The sequence below is a fragment of the Arachis ipaensis genome, chromosome B05, assembly GCF_000816755.2.
Source record: "Arachis ipaensis cultivar K30076 chromosome B05, Araip1.1, whole genome shotgun sequence".
NCBI classification, from domain to species: Eukaryota; Viridiplantae; Streptophyta; class Magnoliopsida; order Fabales; family Fabaceae; genus Arachis; species Arachis ipaensis.
Window position 1 is genome coordinate 130,661,777 of NC_029789.2, and position 14,234 is coordinate 130,676,010.

At 32.6% G+C, this 14,234-nt stretch overlaps 2 protein-coding genes across 6 annotated transcripts in view; both read right to left on the minus strand.

Annotated features, from left to right (window-relative positions):
• The window catches only part of LOC107644162 (pentatricopeptide repeat-containing protein At1g62930, chloroplastic-like), a 21,678-nt gene extending 7,798 nt beyond the window's left edge, over window positions 1-13,880 (minus strand). Inside the window, exons 1-5 of one of the 4 annotated variants that reach the window (XM_021102766.1) lie at window positions 12,169-13,880; window positions 8,032-8,109; window positions 7,830-7,928; window positions 7,655-7,723; window positions 6,677-6,726 (exon numbers count right to left, since the gene is read on the minus strand). In XM_021102766.1, the coding sequence (XP_020958425.1) occupies window positions 12,178-13,821 (1,644 nt within the window). In that variant the 5' untranslated portion in view covers window positions 13,822-13,880 and the 3' untranslated portion in view covers window positions 6,677-6,726; window positions 7,655-7,723; window positions 7,830-7,928; window positions 8,032-8,109; window positions 12,169-12,177. The remainder of the gene's footprint in view (window positions 1-6,676; window positions 6,727-7,654; window positions 7,724-7,829; window positions 7,929-8,031; window positions 8,110-12,168) is intronic. The other 3 variants (XM_021102767.1, XM_021102769.1, XM_021102768.1) reach the window with 3 other exon arrangements.
• On the minus strand, window positions 730-13,928 carry LOC107641125 (putative pentatricopeptide repeat-containing protein At1g12700, mitochondrial). Of its 2 annotated transcripts, none has more exons than XM_016344630.2 (2): window positions 13,872-13,928; window positions 730-2,211 (listed from the first exon to the last, which is right to left on the minus strand). In XM_016344630.2, the coding sequence occupies exon 2, from the start codon at window positions 2,159-2,161 to the stop codon at window positions 908-910; it is 1,254 nt and encodes a 417-aa protein (XP_016200116.1). In that variant the 5' UTR covers window positions 2,162-2,211; window positions 13,872-13,928; the 3' UTR covers window positions 730-907. The 2 variants fall into 2 exon arrangements, with proteins under 2 accessions (XP_016200116.1, XP_020958435.1); XM_021102776.1 differs by lacking the exon at window positions 13,872-13,928 and having other exon boundaries at window positions 730-2,031; window positions 2,121-2,549.

Genomic DNA, 14,234 nt, shown 5'->3' on the forward strand with positions numbered 1-14,234 from the left:
GTTTGTCCATTTATTTCGCAGCCAAGCACGTTAAAGAACTCTAAAAGTGCCAATCCCAATGGACCCAACCCATTTTAACGGTTCTAATTAGAATTTCGTAATTAGAATTTCGTAATGTCATCGTCAAGTAATGTAAACGAATTCAGTATTAGTGTTTTAAAAAAGAAAAAATGAAGTGGAATATAGTTTTAATTAACAAAAGAAAATGTAATTTTAAATCTTAAGTGTAATTTAGTTTACTTTTATGAACAAAAAATATTATTCTATAATACATCTATTTTTTTATTTTGTGCTTAATATATATTTAGACTAACATTAAAATTCTTTGTATAATAGAATATTTTATTAATATGAAAAGAACTCAAATTTTAAAATTATACCTATGTACGATATTTTGATATAATAAGAAGTTAAAAATATTATTCAGAATAAATAATTTTTTGTGGTAAAAATAAATTCTCTAGCGCGTGCATTTGCACGGGTCAAATGCTAGTATATATATATATATTTTTGGTACCTACAAAGTTACGGAAAAATAAGTTGCACAACAGAATAACAGAACAAACAAGAAAACAAAATTTTCAATCTTTTTCGTTTTGCTTAGTTTGTAGCATGATAAATATATGATCTCAGAGAATAACAGTAAAGAACACTCGATTGCTATAAAGAGATCTTAAACACTAAATCAGTAAGCTATAACTAGGAATATCATCTAAATAATCAATAAAGTAGTGGAATTAAAAAGGATCATAGCAATTGCAAAAATCGAAAGTGCAAAATTATATTGTGTCATGGCATTGCCAAAGTCCTCTGACCCAACAGACACAGAATTTACAAAACTATGATACATATTCAGCAACAATGAGATGTAATTTCAATTTGAGTTGATGTATCTTACCTTCTTTTATCAATTCAATAAAACTACATTAGCGGGTTGACCTCTATGATGCATCTCGATAAGAAGCTCCAAAGCACGGGAGATTCTCTTTGATTTGCTCAAGCCATCAATAAGAGTGCTGTAAGTTACCGTGTTTGGAACCAAGTTCTTGCGATGCATTTCTTCAAAGAGATTCAAGGCTTCATCGACCATTTTACTTTTGCAGAAGCCATTAATCATGATACTGTAACTTTGAACATTGGGTAACACACTAATTTGGGCCATTGTGTTGAATATATATTTTGCCCTATTTACCTGATTAACCAAACAATATCCATCCATTAAGCTGTTATAAGTAACCACATCTGGTTTCACACCATGTTTTGCCATTACAGCCAATACACTCTTAGCATCTTTGATCTTTCCTTCCTTGCATAGCCCATCAATCAAAGTATTATAGGTATAAACATTAGGAGTAATGTTTCTAAGCACCATATCACTTAACAAATCAATGGCTTCCTTATATTGACCCTCAAGACACAATCCAAAAATGAGAGAACTGTATGTGATAACATTGGGAGAAATTCGCTTAGCAAGCATTTCAGAGAATAAATGAAAAGCCTGACTTACAAGTGTATCCTTGCAGAGGGTATCAATAATTGCGCTGTACATGAAGACATTAGGAGCAATGCCATACCGTGGGATCTTTCTCAACATTTGAATAGCAGCTGATGTGTGTCCGGTTTTACAGAGGCCATTGATCAAGGTCCCATAAGTGACTTGATTAAAGTGAAATCCATGAGCCAGCACTCTATCATGAAAGCGCACTGCTTTTTCAACACTACCACAGAGAAAGAGGCCTTTAACGAGTGTATTCAATGTTACCGTATCAGGTTGATAATCCATTCTGAAAATCTTGGCCAATACAGAGAAAGCAAGCGTCATACGACCCATGCCGCAACAACAATTAATTACGATGCTCAAAATAAATAAGTCGGGAGCGATTCCCCTGGCTTGCAATTGCTGAAAAAGGGAAATGGCGGTGGAGAAATGGTTGGTCTTGGCAAGAGATCCCAAAATCTTGGTGAATTGGATGATGGATGGAGGGCGACGCATAGAGAGCATGCGAGTGAAGGAATCAACAGCTTCATCAACTTCACGAAGGCATGGGGGCTCAGAATGAGAGTGAAGGGATGAAGAGGAAGGGAAGGAAACAAAATTAGGGATTTGGAGAAGAGAATACCTAGAAATGAAAGTGATCCTTGAGGTTGAGGATGACAACATTTTAGTGTTTCGCACTTTCGCTGTTGTCTAAGTTTGAGGGAGTTTGCTAACTCTGCGGAAATAGTCCTCTGTTTCCAACACCCCCCATACTAATGAAAGGTCTCCAGACTCCAGTCCCGTTTTACTTGGGTTCTTTTGATTTTTCTTTTATCAATTGTAGGAAGGAAAAGTCTAGATGCCAGCAACTTTGTTAAATTTTGGTCAATATATAATTAACAGAAAAAAGTGAGTCATTAGATAAAATCTCATACTAATTTCACACCATTAAAATTATCATTAATGACTATTTAATAGCTACAAATTAAAAAAATTGCTGCCCCTAACATTCTTCTTTTATGAATTGGACGTATATACCAAATAAATTACAAGGCTTGGGGGAGTAATGGTTCCATTATGCTCGAGAAAAAAAGTGATCCATCAAACAAGACATCGACAACAATAACAATAAAATTTAATTATTTTGTTAGTCTTTAATCAATTCTTTATAATTTAATCAAATTTTTAATTAAATTTTTAGAATATAAAAATTTATAATTAAATTTTTATTAATTATTATTTAAAGGTCAAATTTTTTTCTACTTTAAAATAAGGTTAAATTATACCGTTAGTCCCTATATTTTCACTGAAATTACAAATTGGTCCCTACATTTTAAAAGTTTGTAATTGAGTCCCTAAATAAAATATAATTTTGTAATTAAGTCCTCAATAACATTTACCGTAAAAAAAATACACATTTATGTATCTATTTTTCCTCCTCCTCTCTTCAGCATTTTTGTTCTTCTTTAACGTTAATACGACTTTAACAACAACAATGCCGAAATCATTGCTAATGACCAAATTCATTAACACAGCAAAAACCAAAATTAACAGTTATTATACAAACTACCACAATAATGTATACTATTATCATGAATGAACTCAATTCAACTCATCCCAATTATATTTAAATTATCAATAATTAAAATCTTTCCCTTATCACAAGCAAAATCCTTCTCTCTAACAACTCAATCTTACTAATCAAATCCCTCATAGTATGCCTATGGATCCCACCCACAGGCACATACCGATCCAAGAACTCACGATCCATCAACGTCTTTCCCTCCACCGCTCCAACACCATCACTGCCATCAACCTCAAACGCACCGTTTTGGAACGCAGGAAGCTCCTCACCTCTTCTCTTCCCATAACATCCGTCAATGCCTTCCCACCTTTCGCCATCCGGATTTTGTCAGGGACCATCCTAACCTTCTCGCCCTCGCAAACCAAGTTCTATAGCGTCTCGCTTTATTAGCACCAGAACCACTCGAGTCCGTGGAGGACCTAGACACGGTGTGTGAAGCCGTTTCCGAAGCTAATGGTGGTAGTGTCAGAAACATGATGTCATTTTAGCAGAATCAAAGATTCTCATTGGCGTGGGGACCAATTTGCAATTTCATTAAAAGTATAGGAACCAACTGTGTAATTTAATCTTATTTAAAAAAAATTAATAATTTTAAAATATTTACTTTTAAAACAAATAGTATTTTTTAATTAAAAAAAAGAGATGATCGAAATGTTACCTTTAGAAAAGTATAATATCGACAGATAATTTTAGAGTTTATGGTTTAGAAAATTTGTTGAATAGTATAAAGTTAAAAGAGGCTGAATTAGTATGTTTGAAGTGGTTAGCATCATACTTACCATAATTTTGCTGATACACTTAATATACACCTGTTTATAAAATTTTGTCCAACTCTACTATATATTTTTTCGAGTGAAGTGGAAGACCAAAAATATTTAATATTATGCTAGGAAAGAATATATTAGGAAATTTATACTTAGACAATATTCATGCTCTAACAATTAATCAGAGTTAATTTTTGTTTCTACCTCTTGATAATTGTTTATTTATATTAAAAAAATTATCAAACAATATTGACAAATTAACTTATCATTGGAAAAAGATTGAATGAAATAAATAAAAAATTGTCACCTAATAAAATATTGCACCCCATAGCGCTATTAGTTATTATCATTAAAATTAGGGATGCTAAATAATAATTTTTCACCAAGAAACAATGACTGCTCTTTAGGTCTGTTAATTTCAATAAATTTTTTTAATGTGAATTCATTCAACAACATGTATTTTTAAATATGTTTTTTTTTTTTTGGTAAAATGTATTTCGAAACATTAAGGACCTTGGGAAGCTTCAAAAATATTTTTTTTTTGAGTTTTTGACTTATGAAAAGTAGTAGTATTAATGTCTAATGTAATTTTCAAAACCAAATTGCAGCTTTCTAAGAAGTTATTTAAGAGCTTATAGAAAAGTTTAAAAAAATAACTTCTCTTGTAATACTACTACTTTTTATCATATTTTTATAAAATAAACACTTTTAAAATTAAAAACCCAAATATAAAATAACTTATTTATAAGCTACTTTTAATATAGTCATTTATTATTTAATCTATTTTTTTTAAAAAAATTTAATTAAGTTGTAATAGCTACTATTATTTGGAGTCTTGGACATACAATGAGAAACCTGCAGAAGACCAAATCTGAGTCCCCCCAAAGAGATTCTAATATAGATCATTCTAAAAAAATTCTCACAAGCGGAGAAAAAATATAATAACAACAATCTATAAAATTAAAAAAAACACATAAAAAGGGTCTCAAAAAAGTCCATCCGTAGAAAAACTTCACTAATTATTTATCCTATAGAGGAAACAAAACTTTTGTAACGAAACAGAAAAATTGTCCAAGACTAGGTAAATATATCTACTCTAGAATATGCTACCTCAGATCATCATGCGAAGAAAAAAAAAAGTTTCATTAGCATAACAATAGCCTTTTATTATATCACATTTTCTTTACTTCTTTTATTTCACTTAAAAAATATCGATAAAAATTATATTTTATAGACAACAACTTACATGTAAATATTTTTATATAAAAATAATATTTAAAATTATTAAATAATTTAATAAATTTAACTAAATTATTATCTAACAAATTTTAACTATTAATTTTATTTTAAGATAATTTAATGTAAGTCTATTTTATAACATTAATTAAAAAAAACAAATTAAAAAGATATATTTTCTCTTTGTTACTACAATTAATCTGTTTGAATTGATTTCTCAATTATTTTTCTAAAAGAAAAAGAAATGTTAACTAAACTAACAAAAATTTATGTTTGATCCGCTAAAAAAGTCATTTTAAAAGATAAAAAGCATTTAATTTTAATATACAGAAAATATAAATTATTTTATATTTTTATTTAATTATATAATTTTTTAAATAACTATTCATATTTTTACAAATATAACATCACGTATTAAATATATGTATATAATAAAATACTAAAGCACTTTTATACTTTTTTTCCATCAAATATGTCCGACACGCGGACACGACAACTCAGCGAAGTGTCCGTGCTTCATAACTTAGACATAACACTTGGACCCATCCAAATAAAAAATGGAAAACAAAAAAAAGAATAAAAAGCTTATCCAATTTGCATTTACAGTACTAAACAATTTCCACGCACCATCAATTTTTTTTCCATTCAAACTACAACGGCAACATTTCATAATTTATGCACATCAAAATTTAGAATTGATTACAGCAAAATTACAAAGAATTGTGTACACAAACAAATGGTAGAAATTGATAATGACTCCACTGAAAAAAATTAAAAGTAAATGGGAAGAAAGAAATTAAAAAAAAAAGGAAAGGAAAGGGAAGACTGAAAAGAATCACAGCCTCATAGGACTGAATGAGCAAAAATACTATACAACTCCTCAAGTCCCTAGTTTTCAACCAAGTCTTCTAGTTTAAAAATTGTGTAATCAAGTTCCTATCATGCATAAAAATCTTTAAGAGAAAACGAGTCGTCATTACAGGGGTTTCTTGAAACTGGCTTGCACTTTATAAGGATTTTTTAATAAAAAAATGGTTATATTGAAACAAAACTGTACCTTGGCAAGATCAAATGTGTATTTCCTTGCATGTGATTATTCATATCCGATAGAACAAGTGGTTTTCAGAATGCTATAAGCAAGAGTTCTGATATCTTAGAATAAGGATAAAATGATTGAAGAGTACACTCACCTCTGCCAGCATTGCTTGATAATATCCGTGATAGCAGGCTCCATATCATCTGTAATGACAAGACAACAATGCTGGAAACCGACAGCACCCACAACTTGCATCCGATTCATTCCACCCCAGGGCTGCTGCAAAGTAGAGAGCTCCCATAATGTGACTCCAAAGCTATAAACATCGCACCTGGATATCCAATCACCACTTGTTATAATCATAAAATTATGAATGCCTTAAAAGGGTGGCAAAACCAATGAGAAGAACGACGAGACAAGGAAGCCAAAGAACAACAGTTATATGTAATAAAAATTCCAACTTATCTTTTCCTGTGCCAGATGATTCAGGTCAGAGAGGAACACAGACTATGAAATCCTCCTCCACAAGCAAAATAAAAAAAAATTTAATGACGAAAACCAATGATTACTAAGCTTACTTTTCATTTGAAGGTTCATTTCTTAACACTTCAGGCACCATCCACTCAGCCTGCAACATGTCATAAAAAATGAATATATTGCAATGCCAAACAAACGCTTAGCAGCAAAACTAAATACGTACAGAATATCAGAACTGATCACGCATACAAAAGAGAGGAGCTTGAGGTAGAGAGAAAAGCATGTAGTTACACTAAGGTCCCATTTGGCAATTATCAGAGGACACAGACCTATTTGAAACTCTTACCAAACAATAACTTTAGGCCTCAACAAAATTAAGAAAGATTTGCTCATTTGTTACCAAAGACCATTCATCGTAGTAGAGTGAGTTGGTAAAGTCTAGAGAAGAGTTACAAGAGTTAGTTATGAAAGAACTGTTGGCTGTTAGAACAGTGCCAGCTACATAGGAGAGCTGTTAGTTACAGCTATCATAACTAACTTTAAGAATGAACGGACTGTTGTGCCTTTTGTACTAGCTTGCACAGCAAGCTACCCTTCTCTATACATAAGCACAGATTAGTGATAAGCTCACTAGTAATGCAGATCATAAATTTCTTGTCTTTCTCTTCAAATCCTCTTTTCTTTCTCACTGTGTTTTCTTCCTTCTCTCATTCTCTCAAACCCTATTCAATCGACATTTTCTTGGCACATAGAACTAGTAATTGTATTATAAATTAAACATAACATAAGCCGAGGCTAAAGATAGGTATTCATCATCACAAAAGGATTAATATAACATGCCAAACATAATGAATTTTTAAACGGCAACAAACTCCTGGTTTTCCAAATTTTTTGTTAAAAGATAATAGCAAATGCCTCCATTTGTGTATGTTTGTATATCTTCAGAAGAATATAAAGCACAATAAACATATAAAATATGCAGCAAAATGTAGAACAAGAACATGAAAGAACGAATAATTCAGAAGGCAGAGGATATGACACAGTATTTGAGCTTAGAAATGAGGATTATGACAGCTTACTGTTCCTGCAGTTGATCTGGAAGAAAGGAATGTACTGTGCTTCATTCTTGATAAGCCAAAACCACATAACTATACGAAAGAAAAAAGAAAGGGTGAAAAAAAACAATTAAACCATATCTACAGGTAGCATTCAGCATGCTATCAAGAAAATTCAATCATGACAATTAGTTGACACCTTCACAACCCAATTTTTATCAACAAGAAGATTTAGTGACTTAAAATCACGGTGTACAATTACTGGAGTGCAGTTGTGCAAATGGTTTATTCCTCAGGCCTGTAGATTCAAGAGATATATGTCACGTCAACTGAGTTTCACTGATTATGGCAATAATTTGCTTAATGAAACTACATCGCAATAAAAGAAAACAGAATCTTACAGTATCGAGGACCATCTCAACTGCCTTCGCTCATCTAATTGATTGTTTGGCAGATGAATTAGTCTGTACAAACCTCCTCTGCATAGCAAATATAAAGTTCAGACTTCAGAGTCATTAAAAGTAATCCTTCCAGAACAACATTAATCAAAATAATAAATAAATGCAAAGAAATTCACCAAATAAAATCAAATTCAATTTAAAGAGTTCTGTATTGTTTCACTTTTAACACCTCCGACACAACAACACACAATGAAACTCCAAGCCAGTAAGAGTTTTTTTAAAATGCTAATAATCAGAGAGTCAGAGACAATGGAATAATGTCTACACAGNGTAGCAATAATTAAGTAAAAGCCAAAAATTTTGAGACAACTGAACCATATTAACCTTAACTCGATGTTGCTCAGGATGAAGAAAAAAGGGGGCATGCATTTTAGAAGGTGGGTTTAATTTTACGATGGAAGTGAAAAACCATATAGCTTCCTCATGAAACTCTCTTGGGGACTGATTCACGACAGAGACAAGCTTTGGGTGAAAGTCATGAGAGCCAAATATGACTGCAGTGAAGATATCTTGCTAAAGGTTCAGCATAGATCAGGTAGCTCAAATGCCTGGGTCGGAATTAATAAGGTCTGGGAGAAATTCAAAACCAATCTCATCTGGAGGCTTGGAGATGGGAATAAAGCCCTTTTTTTGAGGAAACAATGGATCCCTGGATTCACTAATCTGAAAGAGGTGGCCTTAACTAATCTAGAAGAGGATAAACTCATTGAAAAGGTTGCAGACTATGTCACCGAAAATGGAGACTGGGATTGGGAAGCCCTGAATCGTGTTTTACCCGAAGAGGTCACAGATATTCTACATACAATCAAAGCTCCTAATCCGCAAATCGGGGAAGATTCTATCAGTTGGATGTCCTGCCCATATGGTGTTTTTTCTATTAAATCAGCCTATGAAACTTTTTGTATTGAAGATGGAGAGGAGCATACTCTATACAAACATCGAAAAATGTACAATCACTATAGTTGAGCTTTGGGGTTTCTTTATAGGAATGAAATTAGCAGTAGACTTGCATATCCCTTACCTAGAAATTGAATCTGACCCGAGCTGTGCTATTAATTTCGTCCAGAGTACGGCGGTTGAGACTCACGTTGGAACTTCCCTGGTGAGGTCGATCAAGGAGCTGCTGATAAAACCGCAAAAAGTGGTGATTCGGCATATCTTTAAAGAAGCGAGTCAATGTGTGATGCTCTAACCAAATATGGGCAAGGAATGGAGAAAGGGGTCATGCTGTTCAAAGAAGTCCCAGCTATAATGGTTCTCTTGATGAAAACTGATGAGCATGGAGTGGAGTTTTGCAGAACCACTCTTGTTTAGTGTTTTTCTTTTTCCTGGGCTTTAGCCCCGTTTTATATCAAAGAATAAAAAAGTATTAGTACCCTTCTAAAACAATGATATATAGCTTCCCCCTCCCCTCTCCTCCCCTCTTTTAATATCACAAGTTGCACAACTTAATGCAATATTTGTCTTGTTTCACATGAAAATAGGAATATTGATTGTTTTTATAATTTTTTTCCTTTTATTTTCGTAGTTACATTTTTATTATTATATCTTTTTTTTTGGTTTAAAAATTTAACAGCCGAGAAATTGCATTTTCCATTGAAAGATCCATAATCAAATTAAGAGAACAAAACCATTATAGCTATAAATCTACTAAGTAAACAAATTAAAACAAATAGATGAACATTTTATAGTTTGTGGAATTGTTCCCTATTATATTATCCTCGCTTTCACCCAATCAACGTATACCTTCTATAACGTTCATCGAGTTGTGTACTTGTGTTGAGCTTTCGCATAATGTAGTTGAAACCTTGAATTAATAACATAATGTCTATAATTTGTATTCTTCAAATTTTGTTCACTTAATGGATGGCTTGGTTTTAACCTTCAACTTGCTGTTTTATTTTCATTGCAGTAAAAAGCCCACCAATATCAGCCTATCAAGCAAATCATCAACCAATACTATTGTGTTTGAAGCATTGAAATTTCCATGTCTGAAAAAAAAGCATTGAAATTTTTATGGATAATTTATACAAGATAAAAATATTATTTGGACCTTAAAGTTTCGGTTACATTTTAATTTAGTTCGTAACGCTTAAAAATTCTTTTTTACAAACATTTTATTTCATTCTATTTTAGTCTTTTGGTCGAAATTAAAATTTTTCCAAAAATATTATTTTCTCTCTATTATTGCCTTCTTATTTCTTTTATTGTTCTGTTACTTTTATTTTTAAATCATTAGAACCAAATAAATATGTTTGGAAATAAAACATCAAACATTAGAAACAGAATTAGAACTTAACTTAAATGTTAGAATTATAAGAGTACTTACAGATACAAATATAAAGTGATAAATATATCTATATTTTTTTATTAATGCATAGTAGTGAATAAAATTATCCAATAATAAATTAATTTATTATTAATTTCAAATCAATTAGTTTGTCAATTGTACATTTATCAGAGACTCATTCATTACATATGTAATAACAAAATTCAAACTACATTTGCTGGTTTCAGATATAAAGTTAGACCCTAAAATGTTTGGTCCCCCTGCTGAATCATCAAGTGCAACAAGACTTATTCGTTTTGGTGTTCCAAGCTTTTTTGCTTTGTTGGCTGCTGCCCTATTTTAGATTAATAGTCCAACAAAATTTATATATATGAATCTTTGTTTATTTGATGCTGAAATTTTTTTTATTATTGTTTTTGGGATGGGGGCTTGCTTGATGAGATTATATTATGAGATTTCATTTCATCAATTGCAACCAAAACGCATGTGCTTAGAGTTATCATAGAGCAATTCAATGATTCTTTAATTCTTTGATCATTTTGCCATATTACAGTATCTTCATCAATGTATTAACATTTTTTTTATGCAAAGAAAGCAGAATAGATTCTGCAGAATTGAAGAAGATAGTATTCCTGAATATGAATTCTATAACAATCTGAATAGTCGAATCACTAGTTCATTATATGTTGTATATAGGGATGGCCAAAAACCTTGAACCCATGGATATCTATTGAGATTATCCGGAGTTTTAACGGAACTCGCAAAATCCCCACGGGGATGAGGACCCCTCCCCACCAAAGATGCTGGAGCTTTCGTACTATTATTGGAGCCCTGAAAGTGTTCGGTATTGTTGAATGATGGTGATAAAAAAATTATTTGGAGAGAAAAATTATGATTGAATGATGACGATCGAAAATTAGGAAGTGGAAGGATATATGCAGGGAAAATTAGTATTTGGAGGCAAAATTAGCGAACACTCAGAATTCTGTATTGTTTCACTTTAACACCCCCATAACAAAACTCCAAGCCAGTAACTTTTTTTAAAATGCTAATAAACAGAGAGTTAGAGACAATGGAATAATGTCTACACAAGAAATAATGAAGTAATTTATCTAAGAATTAACAGAAAAACATTCTCCGAAAAAGTATTTCATAATGTACATATTTTCAGCAGCAATTTCCAAGCAATACAACTGAGTAGCATTAATTAAGAAAATGGCCAAAAATCTTGAGATAACTAAACCAAGTTACCTTGACTCGATGTTGCTTAGGTAGATGAAAAGAGGGGACATGCATTTTAGAAGGTGGGTTTATTTTTAAGATGGAAGTGTAAACTATATAGCCTAAGAATAAATCCTTAGTACCTATTTAAATTTCCTTTTCTATATATATATGGTACCGACAAAGATACGGAAAAATAAGTTGCACAACAGAATAGTAGAGAACAAACAACAAACAACAAAACAAAATTTTCAATCTTTTTAGTTTTGCTTAATTTTAACATGATAAATACATGATCTCATAGAATAACAGTAAATAACACTCTGTTGCTATAAAGAGATCTTAAACACAAATCCGTAAGCTATAACTAGGAATATCATCTAAAGAATCAATAATGTAGTGGAATGAAAAAGGATGATAGCAATTGCAAAAATCGGAAGTGCAAAATTAATTAATGTTATGGTATTGCCAAAGTCCTCTGACCCAACAGACACAGAATTTACAAAACTATGATACATATTCAGCAACAGTGAGATGTAATTTCAATTTGAGTTGATGTATTTTACCTTCTTTTATCAATTTAATAAGCCTCTAGCAACCATTTTCCGAAGAAGTTTCTCCGCCATGTCATTCTCATCTTTTTCAAACAAAGCACGGATAACAGTTTCAAAAGTCACAGCATCTGGTAAGCAACCATTGCCTTCCATTTCCGACAGCAGGGCCAATGCTTCTTCAAACAAGCCCTCTCTGCAGAGCCCATTGATCATAATAGTGTATGTCCTCATATTTAGAGGATAGCCTTTCACAGAAAGATCTTGAAAAATCTCTTTTGCAACTACAAGTCTTCCACCTTTGCATAGGCCATCAATAAGTACATTGTACGTGGATATATCTGGATCAATGCCACTCTCTTTCATTTGCTTGAATAACACAAGTGCCTTGTCAACTTGTTTGATATTGAACATCCCATCCAACAAGGAATTGTAAGTCACTACATTAGCGGGTGGACCTCTCTCGTGCATCTTGACAAGAAGCTCCAAAGCACAAGAGATTCTCTTTGATTTGCTCAAGCCATCAATAAGAGTGTTGTAAGTTACCGTGTTTGGAACCAAGTACTTACGACGCATTTCTTCAAAGAGACTCAAGGCTTCATCGACCATTTTACTTTTGCACAAGCCATTAATCATGATATTGTAACTTTGAACATTAAGTAACACTCTACTTTGGGCCATTGTGTTGAATACATATTTTGCCTTATTTACCTGATTAACCAAACAATATCCGTCCATTAAGCTGTTATAAGTAACCACATTTGGTTTCACACCATGTTTTGTCATCACAGCCAACACATTTTTTGCATCTTTGATCTTTCCTTCCTTGCATAGCCCATCCATCAAAATACTATAGGTATGAACATCAGGAGTAATATTTCTAAGCACCATATCACTTAACAAATCAATGGCTTCCTTATATTGACCCTCAAGACACAATCCAAAAATGAGAGAACTGTATGTGATAACATCGGGAGAAATTCCCTTAGCAAGCATTTCAGAGAATAACTGAAAAGCCTGACTTACAAGTGTATCCTTGCAGAGGCTATCAATAATTGCGCTGTACATGAAGACATCAGGAGCAATGCCATAACGTGGGATGTTTCTCAACACTTGAATAGCAGCTGATGTGTGTCCGGTCTTACAGAGCCCATTGATCAAGGTCCCATAAGTGACTTGGTCGAAGTGAAATCCATGAGCCAGCAGTCTGTCATGAAAGCGCACTGCTTTTTCAACACTACCACAGAGATAGAGACCTTTCAGGATTGTTGTCAATGTTACCGTATTAGGTTGATAATCCATTCTGAAAATCTTGGCCAATACAGAGAAAGCAAGCGTCATACAACCCATGCCGCAACAACAATTAATTACGATGGTCAAAGTAAATAAGTCGGGAGCGATTCCCCTGGCTTGCAATTGCTGAAAAAGGGAAATGGCGGTGGAGAAATGGTTGGTCTTGGCAAGAGATCCCAAAATCTTGGTGAATTGGATGATGGACGGAGGGCGACGCATAGAGAGCATGCGAGTGAAGGAATCAACAGCTTCATCAACTTGGCGAGTAGAATGAGAGTGAAGGGATGAAGAGGAAGGGAAGGAAACAAAATTAGGGATTTGGAGAAGAGAATACCTAAAAATGAAAGTGATCTTTGAGGTTGAGGATGACAACATTTTAGTGATTCCCACTTTCGCTGTTGTCTAAGTTTGAGGGAGTTTGCTAACCCTGCGGAAATAGTCCTACGGCTCCTACCCCCGTCCCCCTCCCTGTCACCGATTTAATCCTAATGACATAATAATTGGAGGTCTCCAGATTCCACGCCCGTTTTATTTTTATCAACTTTATGAATTGGAACTGGCCAAATAAATTATAAGGCTTGGGGGGAGTAATGGTTTCATTTCATCAATCATCCTGCTCGAGAAAAAAGGTGACCCATCAAATAATAATAATAATAATAATAATAATAATAAAATTTAATTATTTTGTTAGCCTTTATAATTAAATCAAATTTTTAATTAAATTTTTAGAATTTAAAAAATTATAATTAAATTTGTATATTAAATAAAAATTTATAATTAAATTTTTA

Bases quoted from the DNA above. Each gene is read 5' to 3' on its own strand.
- LOC107641125 (XM_016344630.2), bottom strand. From the start codon at position 2,161: ATGTTGTCATCCTCAACCTCAAGGATCACTTTCATTTCTAGGTATTCT.